Here is an 18,687-nt window from a genome sequence, read left to right as displayed (position 1 = left end):
CTAAGTTTTACTTTATTCTGCATAGGTTCATTTTTTTTTTTTAGCATTTGCATATATTTCCTATATAAATTAATTAGTTTTCTGAATGAAATTTTAAACTAGTAATAGAAGAAATTTCATATCACCTTCTAAGAAATACTCATAAATAAAACAAGAATTGTTTGGGCATGACATATATGCTGAGCATGGTAATTCAGCATAACAAATACTGTAAAACATGCTTTCCCTTCAGGAGAATTCATATTTAAGAGATTGTTTATTGCTCTTACTTTCATGCTCTATTTGAGAAAGTATATTCTCTTGAACCAAAAATTATTGCCTTCTCTGTTACAACTGAGTAGAAAGAAATTTTATAATAGAAGAGCTGGATTCTACTCTTGCCTCTGCTAACAATAAAAGGCCATCACGGAAACTGCATAGGTCTAGCTGTCTTGATTTTTTAAATAAATAATTTTGGTGATGTGTTTGTTCTAAAATTTTATTTGTGAATAGTCATAAAATATTAATTGCCTTATTAATAAATTAACATTAATATTAGCCAAAAGAAACTTCAAAGCAAACAGCTTTCATAGAAATAAAAAGGCTCACTATTATATGATAATATGAACAGTTTGACAGATAAAATATAACTCTTAAAATAGTATATGCCCAGGGCTTCCCTGATGGCGCAGTGGTTGAGAGTCCGCCTGCCAATGCAGGGGACACGGGTTCGTGCCCCGTTCCGGGAGGATCCCACATGCCGCGGAGCAGCTGGGCCCGTGAGCCATGGCCGCTGAGCCTGCGCATCTGGAGCCTGTGTTCCGCAATGGGAGAGGCCACAACAGTGAGAGGCCCGCGTACCGCAAAAAACAAACAAAAATAGTATATGCTCGATAATAGATTAAAATATATATATAAAGCAAAACTTGACATAATTAAATGGAGAAATTAATAAATCCATGATTATACTGTGTGAGTTTCAACCTTAACCCATTCAAACTGATAGAAAAAAATATAACAAATATAATGAGAACCACAAAATAAACACAAAACTCAACACACAGGAAATATATAGAAATTGGTGCCACAAAATAGAAGGCATATTCTAAGTACACATGAAACATTTAACAAAATAATCATGTTCTAGTCCACAAAGTAAGTCTCAAGAGATAGCAAAGAATCAAACTAATAATGAACACATGCTCTGAGCACAAAGAAATGAAACTAAAAATCAACAATAAAGACTGCTAAGCTCCTCATATGCTTTAAACTAAAAATAATTACTAAACAATTTCTTGACTAACAGGACCTCAAATAGGGAATTCAGAAATAGAGATATTATGGCATCAAATGTGTAGATTAAAAACCATGAGACAATTAAAAATTAATGATATAGAGAATAATCTCTAAATGGTGGAGTAAGGACTTCCAAAAATTTTCTCCTCTATAAAAACAATGAGAATACTAGCAAAATGGTCAAAATTATCTTTCTTCTAAACTCTAGAAATTAACCAAATTCTAGTAACAATCCAGTGAGTGTTTATTAAGAAAAAATGCTGAATATCATTGAGAACAGCAAACTTTGTAGCATTTTAACATGCATCAATCCCAGTTACTCAGCCATTAAAAAGAATGAGATAGGGCTTCCCTGGTGGCACAGTGGTTAAGAATCCGCCTGGCAATGCAGGGTACACAGGTTCGAGCCCTGGTCTGAGAAGATCCCACATGCAGCGGAGCAACTAAGTCCACGCACCACAACTACTGAGCCTGTGCTCTAGAGCCCATGAACAACAACTACTGAGCCTGTGCGCCACAACTACTGAAGCCCACGCGCCTAGAACCCGTGCTCCGCAACAAGAGAAGCCACCGCACTGAGAAGCCCACGCATTGCAACAAAGAGTAGACCCCACTCACTGCAACCAGAGAAAGCCCGCACGCAGCAACGAAGACCCAACGCAGCCAAAAATAAATAAATAAAATAAATTCATTTAAAAAAAAAAAATGAAATACTGCTATTTGCAGCAACATGGATGGACCTGGAGATTATCATACTAAGTGAAATAAGTCAGACAGAGAAAGACAAATATCATATGATATATTTACATGCAGAATCTAAAAAAAAATGATACAAATGAACTTATTTACAAAACAGAAACAGACACACAGACTTAGAGAATGAACTTATAATTACCAGAGGGTAAGGGCTGGGGGGGGAGGGATTGACTGGGAGGTTGGGATTGACCTATACACATTGCTATATTTAAAATACATAACCAACAAGGAGCTACTGTATAGCACAGGGAACTCTGCTCAATATTCTGTAAAATAACCTAAATGGGAAAAGAACTTGACAAAGAATAGAAACATGTGCATGTATAACTGAATTACTTTGTTATACACCTGAAACTAACACAATACTGTTAATCAACTATGCTCCAATATAAAATAAATATTAAAAAATAAATTAATATAAAAAAACAAACATGCACCAATCATGTCTCCCTTTCCCCAGCTTTGTGGCAGCCTTGGACACAGACAGCCCAGAAACCACCAGAGGGGATAGATGGGTTTTGGAGCTCCCCCAAAAGCCCAATCTCCAGGGAATTGTTCAATGGGGAAAGAAGAGTGTTTTCAAGAAATTGTGCTGGGGCTTCCCTGGTGGCGCAGTGGTTGAGAGTCCACCTGCCGATGCAGGGGACACGGGTTCGTGTCCCAGTCTGGGAAGATCCCACATGCTGCAGAGCGGCTAGGCCCGTGAGCCATGGCCGCTGAGCCTGTGGGTCCGGAGCCTGTGCTCCGCAATGGGAGAGGCCACAACAGTGAGAGGCCCGTGTACCGCCAAAAAAAAAAAAGAAAGAAAGAAATTGTGCTGGATTTCCACATGCAAAAGAAAGAAGATCAAACTTCACATCATATATAAAAATTAACTCAAAATGTAGTGTAGACCTAAATGTAAGAGCTAAAACTGTACAACTATTAGAAGAATACATAGGAGTATATCTTAATGACCTTAGATTAGGCAATGGTTTCTCAGCTATGACAGTAAAACACAAGCAACAAAAGAAAAATAACAAGTGAACTTCATCCAAAAAAAAAAAAAAAAAGAACTTTTGAGCTTCAAAGGACAACATCAAGAAAGTGAAAAGGTGAAAAAACCTACAAAATGGGACAAATTATTTCCAAAGCACATATCTGATTAGGGACTTGTATCTAGAATATGTAAAGCACAATTATGACTCAAAACTAAAAAGATAAATAACCCAGTTTAAAACTGGGCAAAGGTCTTGAACAGGCATGTTGTCCAGGAAGATACACAAATGACCAATAAGCACAAGAAAAGATGCTCAACGTTGTTAGTCATAAGGGAAAAAAGTCAAGCACAATGAGATGCCACTTTGCACCCACTAGGATGACTATAATAAAAAAAAGATGGACAGTAAAAACTGATGGAAATTGATTGTGTAGAAACTGAAGCCCTCGTGCATTGCTGATGGGGTTTTAAAATGAAGTAGCCACTCTGGAAAACAGTTTGGCAGTTTCTGAAAACGTTAAATATTGAGTCACCATATGACCCAGCAATTCCATTCTTAGTTTTCACCCAAGAGCAATGAAATGCATGTCCACACAAAAGCTTGTACATAAATATTCACAGCAGAATTACTCAAAATAAGCAAAAATTGGAAACAATCCAAATGTCCATCAACTGATAAAGGGATAAACAAAATGTGGTATATCAATACAAGAGATTTTTATTCTACAATAAAAGGAAATAAAGTACTGATGTATGCTAAAACATGGTTGAACATTGAAAACATTATGACAAGTGAAAGAAGTCAGTCAGAAAAGACCACATACTCTACGATTCCATTTTTATAAAATGTCCAGAATAGGTAAATCTATAGAGACAGAAAATAAATTAGTGGTTGTCAGGCCTGGGGTAGGGGTTGATGGGAAGTGACTTTTAATGCCTGTGGGGTTTGTTGAGAGGGTGATTAAAATATAATAATATTAGATAGCGGTAGTGGTTGTATCGCTCTCTAAATATACTATAAACCACTGAAGTGTATACCTCAATGTATCTGTTATAAGAAAAAAGAAATATGGTAATAAGTGTGGAAATTTATAAAGAGTAAAAAACTGTACATATACTATTTTTAGTTCACTGTTAACTAAAAATCATATATTTTTTTTACCTCATTCAGATAATCTGTATAACTATCCTCAGCTCTGAAAACTTTTCCATCTATATAAGGAAAAACAATGTAACATTCTGACAATTTAATGTTTTCCTTCTCTGCGTATTTGTGCTAGTTAAATAATGTTGAGAATTCATCCATTAAAAATTAACATCTTACTTAAACTCAATAATTCAGAAAATATAAAAAGAATTAACACAAAGAAATTAGAAAAAATAACTACAGCAACTGATAAGATTGAGAAAAATAGATTATCAAAAAAACCCAAAGTCATTTGTTTGAAAGATTAATAAAGTATAGATAAACCTATGGCAGGACCAATACATATACAGGTAGATACACATATACATATACAATATATGTACAAATTAACAATAGAAGGAATGAAAGTAGGAAATAATTAAGAATATATAAAATAAAAAGATAGAGTGAGATATATACTTTAATAATATATGAAAATAGGTAAAAATAAGACGTTTTCTGGAGAAATGTTACCAAAATTTCATATATTTCACAATTTTCATATATTTCAAAAGAACTATCAAATAATTTGATTCAACCTCCACTCTGAAAAAAGCACAGGTGTAAGGGACAGAAATAAGCTTATAAAAGAGACTGTTCAAAGGCATCGTGGGAATCTGAGAGCACACAGTACATAGAGATGGCCTGGATCTTTGGAATGGCTTGCAAAAGCTCTTGCTTTGGAGTCAGGAGGAATGAAGCGCAAAAGCTCTTCTCTAACATCTCTTTACCACAAGGCTCTGGGCAGATGAAGTAACCTTCTGTGTCTCAGTTTCCATAGGTACAAAATCAGAGAATTAATAATATCTAATTGGCTTCTTGTGAGTTATAAATAAATTACCTATGACATTTTAGATGCTTGATAAATGGTAGCTATCAGTAATATTATAATTAAATTTAAGAAATTATTTATATGGCGTTTGGGATTAACATATACACACTACCATATAGAAAATAGATAACCAACAAGGACCTACTATTGTATAAAACAGATAACCACAGTGAACTATACTTAATATTCTGTAATAACCTATAAGGGAAACAAATCTGAAAGGCATATATATACATATACAAAACCGAATCACTTGGTTGTGCACCTGAAACTAACACAACATTGTAAATCAACTACACTTCAATAAAAAATAAATAAAAATAGAAAGAAAAACCAGAAAGGAAAAAAAGAAATGATTCATAGAGGTGGGAGTTTTGAATAGAGTATAGGATTCAGATTTCCAGGGAGAATGTAGAAAATACTGTCATACTGAAAAGTCATAGATGGCAATGAGCAGCGTACATGAAGGAGGTGGTAAAATGAAGTCATATATGTGAAAGTACTTTACATTCTTGGCCATGATGCATTTATTATCATTACTCATGACAAAACCATAAATAATGTGCGTGGAGTGGAAACCCACAGTGGAAGACAATGAAACATCAGATTGGAGAGATTAAATGAACAAAAATGAAGAAAGCTCTCAATGTCAGGCTGAGGATATGAGGTTCTTTTCATAAATAATGAATAGTTACTTTTAAAATCATGAATGGAGACTGATATGTAAAACTCTCACTTTATTAAGATAAATAAAGGAATGGATGGCCAGATTGTAAACCACCACAGCTTCACTGCCCTGATCTCTTCACCTTTATCTTCCATTATTCCCCAAGGTAGCCCATCTGCTTAACATCACTTTATTCTTTACTATATGTCTGAGCTCTTTTCATCAATTCTCATCTTCCAGATCTGGATTACCCTCTCCCTTTTCAATAAAAATATTATATTCCTTCAACTTTTTGATATTTTACTTCTCACAAACTGTAGAAACAAGAGGATGATAAAAAATAGGCTGGAAAGAAGACTGCCATGATCATTACAACTGCCTGGACTGTGCTGTGGCACAGATGCTTTTTTTTTTAGAATTAAAGTTTGGGTGCAATAAAAAAATTTGTTTAAATAAATAAAAAATGGAGTAAATGGAGCTCCAAATCAACTATAACTCAATACAAAAATATAAAGTAAATGGGGCTCCAAAAAATAAAAAAAATTTGGGTGATGGACACAGTGTACTGCTAGGTGATCATTATGTTTATGCAGTTTTGTATTTACATCCATGATCTCTTTCTTTAAAAAGATATGTTTTAAAATAAATACATTTATAAAAAAATCTTTTAAAAAACGAGCGATTAAGAACAAAGAAATACATTGGTGGGTAAATCTAACCTAATTCAGGCTAAAAGAAAAGGGAGATGCTACAATGTTCTTTCCAATGTTACTAGAAATATGCTGCAAATTTGTAAGTAGGCTACTACCAAACAGCAAAGAAACCAGAGATAGAAAAGAAATGCAGTCAGTAGCAATAGTCTGGGTTTTCATAAGTAAAAAGAAAATACTTCAGAGAAAGGTGATTAATAAATTATGTATTAAAGAGGGAACATGTAAGGCACTGATAAAATAAAGTATCCAGGTACCCAAGAGAAGTGAGATTTACTTTTATTAAATAAAAAAAAAGATTATAAAAATAGTATTTTGAAAATAATTATAGTTAACTAATAAGATGTTAAAAGTGAACTTAGAGAAAATAGAGTAATCTCAGCAATTCAGCCAATGGCAGAGTGTAAAGAATTTAGGAAGGGATGATTAGAAAGAAATAAGAGAATATGAGACAACTACAGAGGAAAATTCAGGAGGAAAAAAATGGGCGAGTCATGCTTCTAATTTGTGGCATAAAGAGTACTATTATTTTTTATTTTTAAAATGTCAAGGAGAATAAGCACAGATATTGCATTCAATAAAGAGAACACATTTTAAAAGGAAGCACTCAGCTTAAGAATGATGGGGAAAAAGAACAAAAGAAGAACAAGAAAAAAGAAATTTTACTTTTAAAGTCCAATAATCAATTCATTTTTATTGAACTATGAATCTGCTGTAGGTTTTTCAAAAAGAAATGATATGAATAAAACACAGAATAAATTTGTTTTGTGTATGAAAATTGGTTTAAATCAAAAATAAGTTTTAATACCTAACAAAACCTCTATCATCTGTAACAATATAAATGCTAAAAATGGTATTTAATACACTGTATGTTGAGGAAGGGATAAATTACCAGCAGGTTAAAGTTTCCATGTAGGAAAAGCTCTGTACTAACTTTAAAAGGTAAAATATACTTTTGCTTCTCTGTCAAATTATAAACAAAGCCAGGTGTGAAATACAGCAATCTTAACAGTGAGAAATGATATGGTACTATTAGAGTTTCTTTCTAAGCTGAGGGTAGAAGGGGTCAATTCCATTAGAAGAATTATCTTTGCACCTGGTAAATTATATTCAAATGTTGAATTGTTCTAATATTCAGCTTGAGTTGTGATTGATTTCACAGAGTACAAAGCCACTATAATAAGTCAATCATTTTGTCATCTGTATCCAAAAACCAGACCTAGAGCCAATTCTCATGTAAAACATGATTATAAATATATCTGAGGTCAAAGTTTGATCTATCATTTTCCTACTCCAAACATGTATATGAAATGGCTATTTTTATTACAACAAACTGCTATTTTTTTTCAGCTTCTCATGCCAATTACATTGTGCAAGAATTTTGAAGGAGAAAGAGTTAGATAAATGTTTGTGAAACTTATGCCTCTAGGACTCAAATTTTCACAGCTAGGAAAAAACAACTACAAGACAACATTTGAAATAAAATAAGAAAATAATTTAACATTCCCTGAAAAAAATCATGTTTTTAATTGCATATTATTTTATTGGATACTAAGTAAAACACAAGAGAAAAATCTATAACTTGATTTCTGACTTCAAGATGCTTATTACTTTATTGGAGAAGTAAAGAGCAAAGGAAGAAGATAGAAATTAAAAAAGCAAATTAAAAATGTGACCACATATTTTCTTCGACAAATTCTAGATACAGAAAGGAGAAATAAGTGGAGAGTAAGAATATTTGGAAGAAGACTCTATTAAAGAAGAAAGATTTGACCTAGTAGATTTTAAAAAATATCCAGGATTTTTAGAGACAAAGAGGGAAAGTACAATATAAGTAGAAGAAACAAAATGAAAAAAGTTTATGATGTATGGGTTCTTAGGAGCCTGATGAAGCCTGGGTACTCCTAATCAGAAATTTTTAAAGACTACAAAAACAGTAAGAAAAAAGTAAAAAAAAAAAAAAAGTATCAAATATATTCAAATACAATTATCAAAATTCAAAAAAACACAATTTTTGATGGAGCAATATATGTACTTTTTAAAATTAATGCATTCAATAACAAGATTGAGCAGTGCGTCTAATGACTCCCATTATTGAAGTAGCAGTGGTTTTCAAAGCCTGAACATAAGTGATATTTTGCGATATTAGCAACAACTTTAACATGATATGAATATGCCTATCACTTCTATTGGAAACACAGTCATAGTTGCTGCTAAGAACTGGTCTGTGGTATACATTCACAGCTGAAAGAAATGTTAACCTTCAGTGAGAGATTAAAGGAAATAAAGGTGTAAAATTTTCCCTAACAAACTTCATGGACCCCTTCAATTCTATCCATGGACCTGTAAGTGTCCTGTGACTCAAAATAAGAATCTGGAGAAGACAGTGGGAAGCCACCATTCATTAAGCACCTAATGGGTATAGGGCACAGCAAAAAGTGCTTCATGTTATTCTTACAGCATGTTGTTGTAATGGGAAGTGATATTTGAAAGATGAGAAAACTAAGGCTCAAGGAGTTTTAGGTAACCTGCCTGCAGCCACATACATAATGAATGCCATTTATAGGATTAGAGTTCAAATTTCAGATTCCATAGCCTTTGTTTGCTTTTCCTACTGTGGAATATGATCTAGAGAATCAGCAGAATGTCTTAAATGGGCAATCAGAAGATGAACACAGCCAGAGCAAGGAGTTGTTTTCAAGAGTAGTAGAAATACAGTTGGAAGTGTGGGACAGGGCCAGTCTTTGGAGGGTTCTAAACATTCAAAGAGAAATAAAAGTAAATGCTTTGGAGCATACAAAAATAAGCACCTAGGGAGGAAGATGACAAAAACAGTTACTTAAGGAAAAGATAATCAGATGGACTGTAATGGTAAAGGATTATTGTAATATTTTCTGTCCAGAAGATTTTGAAGTAGGTCTAATATGACACATTATACTTAAATGCCTTTTCTAAAATTAGTTGTACCCATTATTGATTTTCTGAGGTGTTTTTGCATTTTTTCTCAATATCTATTCTTAAATATAGCAAGATACACAACACACATATCACTTGCTATTCTTAAATATAGCAAAACACACATCTACTTACTGACACTTGTGCAACTTTCACCATCCACATCCAGCTTCCACCCTTCATAACATGAGCACTTGACTGTGTGCTTGTGTTGCTCACACACTTGACTGCACTTCAGATGGTTGCTGCAATAATCTACAATTTCACATGTTTTATTGTCTCTGCTGAGTTGAAGTCCTTCAGGGCAAGAACAGACAATTCCTCTTCCAGGAACAACAGAACAGTGGTTGCTACAGCCTCCATTGTTCAGTGAACATTCATCTATAAAAGGAGAGGAACAGATTATAGGGCATCATCAATTGTTTTGCTCAATTAAATACTAATCACTGAACTCAATTCTCTAAGGCTGGAATTAGAGAAAGGATATTATAAATGAATGGAGAAAGCACTCTTTAGATTTTTGTCCCAGAAGTTGGGGTAGAAATGATGAAAGAATTCATCTGATGACCAAATAGAGTTCTATATGACAGAAATTGGGAATGGAAGATTTTCATTTCTATAAATCTTTGGAGTACACTTTGTTTTACTCCATAGAAGTAAAGTGAGTTCAATGTTTCCATTATTACTGGAAAGATTATGCTGAGCCTTTTAGCAGTTATGCAAAATCAGTTTTTGAGGGCTTCCAAAAGGGACTCACATACACTGGTGATCTGAAAATCTGACTTATCTCAGTGTTTATAAATAAACAGGCATACACATACACATGTATGTATTATATCTATATATCTTTTTCTACACTTATAGTGTGATTTATAATAATAATCCAGAATGGATTAGTTTGTCCTTTACTGGCTACAGATATTTATTTATTTACTTTTATTTTCTTAGATATTTATTTTTAAATTAGGTAAATTATACATTGTACTTCATATATTGGTTATTATTATTAATTCAATGAGGCTATGGAAACATAATAAATAATACACAAAAATACTTGATCTGGCATTTTGGCTGAAATAATCAGCAAGTAGACTTGTATAAAGAAAGAGAACTTCTCTTTCAGGGCACTTATAGTTTATAATCACACATTAGATATATTTATTTATCATTCTATTTCATCACAAGATTGTAGGATCCATGAGGGTATGCAAAATATTCATTCTGTTTATCATGTATATCCCACAGCTAGCATAGTGCCTAGCATAGAGTAAGCAGTTAAAAATATTTGTTGAATAACAAAATTTAACAAAATCATCCAAAAGCACACAACTGCCCCTAAATTGAGCTAGTATTTGTCCAACTGGGAAATTTCAAGATGTCATATTTATGCCCTTGACAAAAATAGCAAATAATTGTTTTCGCAACCATGATATTACCTATTATTATATACTATTAGGTGCATAGTAACAAGGCCAAAAGAAGCGTTGTCTTTCTCTACTTTAAAAATATGTTTGAGTAGTTTTCAAAGATTGTTCAGTTAGGTGTGTTTTGAGACATACTGAAAAGGAATGTTGTTCAATGATTGGCGAATTGCAATAATAATTACTTATATACCTCTAATATTTCCTGTTCTCTATGGAAATTCATCCAGCTCAAAAAATTGGACTGGAATGTAAGACTTTCAAAAATATTCTCTACACATTTTAAACTTCTGTATGGGTCAACTCTTCTTCACATTTGTCACCATAAAAGAAGTTACAGTAATAAGAAAAGAAAAATGATTACATTAACTGTTTTCTCTAAGAATTCAAGTTTGGCATTATTTTAGAAGAAAAAAAACATAGATTCATTTCTTGGTTCCTTCAAATATGTTTGTTCACCTGTAATCATAATCATTTCAAAACAGCAGTCGTTTCAAAGTCTTTGCCCCATTTTGTTCCATTGACATTCTTTTTCAAGAGAATTACTGTAAAGAAATGTCATCATACACAGCGGGTGAAAAAAATTGGTACAATGCTTTTAGCTTATTTCAAGTACGACTGTTCTCTCAGCATTCAAATGTCTCTTTCTGACACTACCTGTGGAATTAAATCCTAGATTTAAGGATAAACAAAATTCACGTTGAAACTCTACAACTTAATATATAAATTTAATGGCAATATTTGTACGGCTAGCCCCTTGTCAATTTTCCCTTAACCCTAAACCTATCATTAAATCCTGCAGCTTCTTTTTAAATTTTTTGCTACCCAACAAAGACTCTCTCATTGACCAAGCTTTAGTCAAGCACCTCTGAACCCTCAGTCTTGGCTGATAAAACTGCAGACTCTCAGCACAAACAATTTCATTGTCTAATCCTCTCCCCAACCCCCTCCTCCTAAGCCAATAAGAAACTCAGACAAACACTAGCACAGTTTTTAACAGCTCATGGCAGCATCCCTAAAATAACCTCAGCCCTCCTTAAAGTGTCTTCCTGAGAAAGCTCTATGACTCCATGATGCTGCAGAAATTTACTATTGTTTTGCCCCAAACCTGATGATAGGAAGATAGGGCCCTGAGCCCCATCTCAGAGCAGTTACTTTAGAAAGCTTGCAAGATAAATCCTTTCTCTGTACCTTTGAGATGTCAATCATCTACCACTCAGAACTGTTCCTCCCAACCCCAGGATCTGAAAGCCATCTTTTTGAAATGCAAACATTTAAGGAGACAACTCTCTCACCCTTACTCCCAACCCTGTGGGTACCTTGCTCTGACTTGTACCACTGCCTCCAGTCATAAAGATATGAGAAGTTTGTCTCTTCTCTGGGATGAGCACCAATTAACAAACCCAGATGGCCTAGTTACATGGGCCAATGCCCCATTAACACCCCTTAGTGCCTTTCCCATAGCACATTCCAGCCTTTAAAAAGTTTCTCATCTTTTGTTTTGGTGAAGCTGATTTCAATTAATATTGGATACTCTTCCCTATTGCAATAGTTATTACTGAGTAAATATCACTTTAACTAGTATCCAGTTTTATCTTTGACATACCCTTATAACAAAAATCAACAGTTAACTCCCTTCTTGAATGATTGAAATCTCTTCTTATTTCCTTCTTAAGTGCATATCTCTTTCCTCTTGAAATCACTTAAAATTCCCCTTGAAAAAATAATCTCTCCACCAGGATTCAACTTATCTTCTTGAGCTCTCTCTTTTCTTAAAATTTTATAGACCAGATTTATTTGGAGAAAACAAACAACCTCACTACCCAAACGATGGATGTTTACATCTCAAGACACCTCCCAAATACTGTCTACAGATTACAAGTAATTTTCATATATTTTACATGTATTGAGGAACAGGATATGAATCAATCCCTGTTTTTGTTTCAACGGGGAGTAGGGGATAAAAAACAGCTATTTTAGATACAACTATTTGGAAGGAGTTGACATGAAGAGGGCAAACCCTACATTTTCACCATCTATAGCAAATGGTTTAAAAAACCCTTTCAACTTTGGGTATCTTTCTCTAAAATCCACTCTTTAGTTACAAGCCAATTCATGCCAATTATTTAAAGTTAATTCACTTGGTATATCTTTCATGTCCACCAGGTAAATGATTCATTATGCCCATTGCTGCAGCACTCAAACCAACATCCCCGCCTGGCTGGACAGGGCCTAACCTAGTATTGGTTGGAAAAGGATTTGAAAACAAGAGACCAAAGTGTCATTTCCCTACAGGAACCAATATTGCCGACCATCTACAAACTGACACTACAAAGGTGCACATAAAAGCACCTTTTCAGAGGAAAGAAGAGCCTTCTGCAATTCAGTCAATCCCTTGACCAGTGATTGTTTTTGTTTTTCATTGTTTTAATTCTCCCTCAACTTCACCTGATAAAGGACAGAGTATGTGAGTTCAATATGCCACAGTGCTGCAACCAGTACAAAAATATCCTTTTATCTCCTCTGGTACTTCCACACCTAACTTTACTGTGACCTTTTCCACTCCCTGTAATCATTTAAAATCTTTGAGCAAGACTTCTTAGCCAATGAGTACAGTAGCTTGATAAGCAAGAACTGATTTTCAATCTTGAAGTAGACAGAGAAATGAATTCAGAAGAAATCCCCTTTTCTCTTTTATTTTCCCAATTTAGGGAGCAAAGAATAGGAAAATAAGGCTGCATTTTCTTATGATTCTCTTCATTTTTCTTAATGACTGTATTTTCTCTTCTTCACCTTTTATTTACTTCATTGAACCCAAAGGGTGAAGAAAAGATGGAAAAGCACTAATTTATTTCAAGACCTGTAGTGCATTAAGTATTATTACCATGATTTCCTAATAGATATCATCTCCATTTTTTTAATAAGGAAACTGACAATTCCAGAAATTAAGCCACCTGCCTAGGTGACTTAATTGAAGTAACTGAAGAATAGAATTCAAACTTGTCAAAATCTCATTTTTTTCTATAATTATACACTTTCAATTTTAAGACTGTTGACAGTTTCCTTCTTTTAGAATTGCTCTTACAAACTTCATGAGCAATTCTCATACATGGTAATGTAAGAGATCTTTCCATCCACCGAACTACTCCACCAGGGAGAACAGGCTAGGAGAAAAAGAAGTGAATACAGATAAACTGTATAAATAAAGTCTGTCATCCTTTATTTGTAATTTTTTGGATTTAATTTTAGGGTTTCTGTTTGTTTAAATGATAGCATCACTGAATGAAGACTGTTGCATTTACTGTTTCAAGGTTGTTTTATAGAATCACAGACTATTTGGAAGAAAGGATGTTTTATTACATAAATTTTAAAAAGAATAATAGTCTTTTTTATATCACTCAGTATGCTATTAATGCTCAATTCAGATCAATATATGATAACTTTAGGCTTAAATGTAGTTGTCTTTCCTATTTCCAATCAGGCAGGTTCATCATTTCCTAAAGTCATTTTCTCACAGCCTCAAGTCAACTCATTATTGTTCTTATCATGCTATAAATCTTCGTCATTACTCTATTGATGTCACCTTCAGTATTATCTAGAAATCTCCTTGCGAAAGCTCTGATCTCCCCACAGAGAAGGAAATATAATTGCTTTATATGTGCTGGTGGCATAAGGAGATGGCTAGTGAAAAGTGATTTTAAAGCTCAAAAGCTATCACACTGAAATCATCATTTTAACTAGATAAAGCATACTAAAGAAAGCTACTGTATGAAAACTAAAAACTTCTGAGAAAATTATATAAAATCAAGTAATATTCTATTGATTTCATTATCCAGTTTCTTCCTTTCCTCTTTTTAAAAAAGGTTTCTGTTGTAATGATCTGAAGTCCTGACAAAATACATTGGGTGGTAGTAAATTTCATCCCATAGTTTAATAATAACAGGAGTCTTCTGTTCTGAGCAACTCACTGACAGAATATAATCAATTCAATTGTGGGAACATCATTGACTATTCAGAGATTTAAATGATGAACGCAGCTGTACAATTGTTAAGTTAGTTGGATCAGGTAGCCTTTTCTGCTTCATTTTTAGAGATTTCTGATCATATTTAATTTTTTAAATAAATATACAGTGCCTGTAAAATGTAAACAGGATTCAACCCTAAAAGTTACATTTAAAGAAATGACTGGAAGGAACAAATGCTACTATAATAACTATCAGCTAGTGGACTAAAAGGTTCTAGTCTCCAGAAAGAAGCAATGCAGTGAAACGTGCAATACCACAGAGGTCGCCTTCGTCAGACCCATCAGGACAATCCCTTCTCCCATTGCAGAGCTTCTCTGGCTGCAGGCAGACCGAAGTGTCATTAGCACAAGGGTACTTGGGTGGCCCACACAAGAAACTGTCACAGTCATCTTCGTCTGATTGATCTTCGCAATCGATATCTCCATCGCATACCCAGTCTTTGTTGATGCATCTCCCTTAAGAAAATAGCAAAAACATGCATTTAATTTTTGCAATTAAGCCACTGGAATAATGAGTAGTCATTGTCTTCAGCCAGAGGCAGAACAAATTGCCATTAGCAAGAAATCTATTTGCTGATAGTTTGACATTTCATGACAGCATTTGAGTAGTTCTTGTCCTCATTGTAATAGTATTCTTAGTGTTAAAGCCCTGATATTTTCTTTAGTTTCAAGTTATTGCCTTACCCTATTTTAAAAAAAAATCTGTAACTCATTGAAAGTTTAATTACTTTTAAAAGCAAATTTTATTTATAAGTCCTTTTCAGTGCCCTAAATTTAGATAGGTGATATCACTGTATTTTGGAGACCTAAAATTAAGCAAATGCTTTATTTTTGAAGGTGAAGATGTCCTTCTATTTACATTTATAACCTTAGCAACTCAACTCCTCACATTCAGACTTATGTACATGCCCTTTCATAGAAGAATGTAAAATGTTACTAAACATTTTAGTAGCTAAGATATATACAGACAAAATTTAGAGAAATATGTTCTTTATTGACTTTGAAAGAAAAAAATGAAGTGATTATTGTTTAGCCAGAATGTTTCAAAAGTAACAATGTGAAATTCCTAGAAAGCAATGGGTATTGACTATGTAAACTGTTTTTGTTCGTTGCAAATTATTCTTCCTTTCCAGAATATTTGTATTTTTCTTCTAATTAATCATCTTTTCTGAATTATACAATGTTAATGTGTAATGTGAATTAAAAAATGTTCCTAAAGATAAATACTGGTTATCAGTTGACTACGCCAACATCTCATAAAATGAGTGGGGCAAATAAAAGGGAAATGGAAAAACGTTAGGTTGTATATGTCCAAGAGTCATTACGTATTTAAATGTCTTCTTCAAACTCAAGGCTACTGAATTTTAAAATATTTAAAATATTTGTGAAAATGTTTTATTTATAGAAACATATTAATAATTCTCTATGCTACTATATATCAAATAAGAGAAAAACAAATGATCAGTTCCACAGTTAATATAAATAAATTTGATAATATTCAACATTATTTATTGATCAAAATACTCTTAAAATGAATTATTTTATTCACATAAAATGAACACTTTATTAATGAATTTGAATATAAATGGAGGAACATTATAAAATTTTGCTTTAATATCATAAATAAAACTAATAATGTTATTATTTTATATTGCCTGGAAATATTATGTAATATAATTAGACAATAGAAAGAAATGAGGTATAAAACTAGAAGAGAATATCATTACATGCAGTTAATATAATCACATAATTATAAATCAATAAAAACTAAATAAGAACTATAAGAAACTAAGAATTTAAAATATATGTAGCTAGTTTCAAAAATTATACAAAAATCAATAGATTTCATATATACAAAGATAATATAGTAGAAGAAAGGGTCAACCAAAAAATCTACCATAAAACAAAGTATTTTGAGTTAAACTACACAAACACTGTATATAATTTATATGAAAATTTAAAAGTTTATAAAGAAACTCAAAAGAAGCCTGGAATAAAGATATAGTTTGGTTTTAGAGAGGAAGATATATTAAAGGTATTATTTTTCCCCTAATTAATACCATCCCAATAAAATAGTAACAATATTATTGTAATCCCATGAACTTATCCTAAACTTAAGAAAATAAAACTGCAAATATCATGAGGAGTCTTCTAAAAAAAATAGAGGAACACTAATGAGTAGGAACTACATATGCCAGGAATTTAGAAGTGTTTTAAAGTAACATTGGTTAAATTTTTTTCATAACAAGATATCAATAAGCATCAATAATTAAACAGCATAGAGACATGAGAAGTACAGTCATTTATGTACATGGTTTTAATATACAAAAACTGGCAATTCAAAATAGTAGAGAATAAATAATTACAAAATTAATAATGTTAGGATTGTTGATGAGCCACCTGGAGGAAAAAAAAATGCTGAATCTTTACTTGATCCTTACACCAAAAAAAATTATAGACAGATCAAAGAAGTGTTTTAAAATAATAACAATGATAATACACATTCTAGAATAAAATAGCTATTAAAACAAGAACATTACAAACATAGAAAACATAAAGGACAAATTGACAAACTTAAATACTGTCCACACTGAGCAATAAAATCCATCTACAGAGTCAACATAAAGTCAATAAAACAGGAAAAAAATCATTATATTTGACAAAAAGGGCATATTTCTTTAAAATAGAAAAGCCTCATAAATCAATATGATAAAGATCAATAAACCAATATAAGTGCAAGATTCACAATGAATCAATAATGGCTTACAAACGTAAGATGTTCAAAAAATCTCTCAATTAAAAAAGTAAACAAAAACAGCAATATGATAGCATTTTTTCTCTCACATTGATTAAGATTAAAAAGTTGTATAACACAAAGATAGATTTGACAAGGGTATAAAAAAACAACCCCAGTGTTGAAGGGGCTGCAAAGTGGGATAATTTCTCTGTAGGCCAATATTATGAAATCTAGTAAATTAAAAATGTATCAACTCCTCACCACAGCAATTCTAATTTTGGAATTTTTGTCATTGGTATATTTGCCTGATGTGCAAAGATGCATATGCAAGGGTATGTGTTGCTGCTTTGTATATATTAGCAAAAGTCTGTTAACAACTTAAATCAGCATTGCAAGACTGGTAACATCAACTACAATGCATCCATACATTGAAATTATACACTTGAGTGAAAAACAATGAGATAATTCTGCATAAATTAAAATAAAACAATCTTCAAATCATGTTAAAAAAAAAAAGGCCTACACCTGAGTTTGCTGTAGGTTTTCTTTTATATTAGAATAGAATTATCTGTTTATCAATATCTGTGACTACATTTCCATACATATGTCAATATAAGCACATGCATAGGCTTGTCTCTACATGAATTCTTTCTGGAGGGTTATGCAGGAAATAATGAAAAATGATTGCTTCTGGCGAGGAAGACAAGGTGCCTGGAGTAGAAGCCAGATGGATTTTTCATTGAATCCTTTTGTGTTATTTTGTTTTCCTTCCACTATATTTCCATGTAACTTTTCAAAAAAAAATACTAGCTCATTTTAAAATGATAAAGATGAAACATATACACATATGCCACAAAGTCAGATAGTTTCTACAAATACAGAGGTTACTCTGTGCCTTATACTTTCCTAGAGAGTTTAAGTAGTATAAGAAAGTCCTAAGACCCGTTCCCTGTCACCAAGGAGTTTATAATCTAGTTAGCAAGACAAGATCAATGCATAATACATATTTGTAGTCTAAAATATGACATCCTGTACTTAAGTATTAAGTTGTATGGGATCATCTGCAAGTATAATAGAATGAAGGGAGAATTCAAGAATAATATAGTAATTTCCATTTTTAGTTTGTAAGTCAAGATGCATCTTAC

The 18,687-nt window shown here is 32.7% G+C and overlaps 1 protein-coding gene across 1 annotated transcript in view; it reads right to left on the bottom strand.

The window, feature by feature from the left end:
- The window catches only part of LRP1B (LDL receptor related protein 1B), a 1,467,083-nt gene that overhangs the window by 647,323 nt on the left and 801,073 nt on the right, over nucleotides 1–18,687 (bottom strand). Inside the window, exons 22-23 of the mRNA XM_027078335.1 lie at nucleotides 15,061–15,261; nucleotides 9,496–9,741 (exon numbers count right to left, since the gene is read on the bottom strand). Of these exons, the coding sequence (XP_026934136.1) occupies nucleotides 9,496–9,741; nucleotides 15,061–15,261 (447 nt within the window). The remainder of the gene's footprint in view (nucleotides 1–9,495; nucleotides 9,742–15,060; nucleotides 15,262–18,687) is intronic.

This window comes from Aethalodelphis obliquidens, unplaced genomic scaffold (assembly GCF_003676395.1).
Source record: "Aethalodelphis obliquidens isolate GAN/ISIS:26980383/991018 unplaced genomic scaffold, ASM367639v1 scaffold2, whole genome shotgun sequence".
Lineage (NCBI taxonomy): Eukaryota > Metazoa > Chordata > Mammalia > Artiodactyla > Delphinidae > Aethalodelphis > Aethalodelphis obliquidens.
The sequence above is the reverse complement of the archived record's forward strand: the minus strand, read 5'-3'. Positions and strand labels throughout refer to the sequence as shown.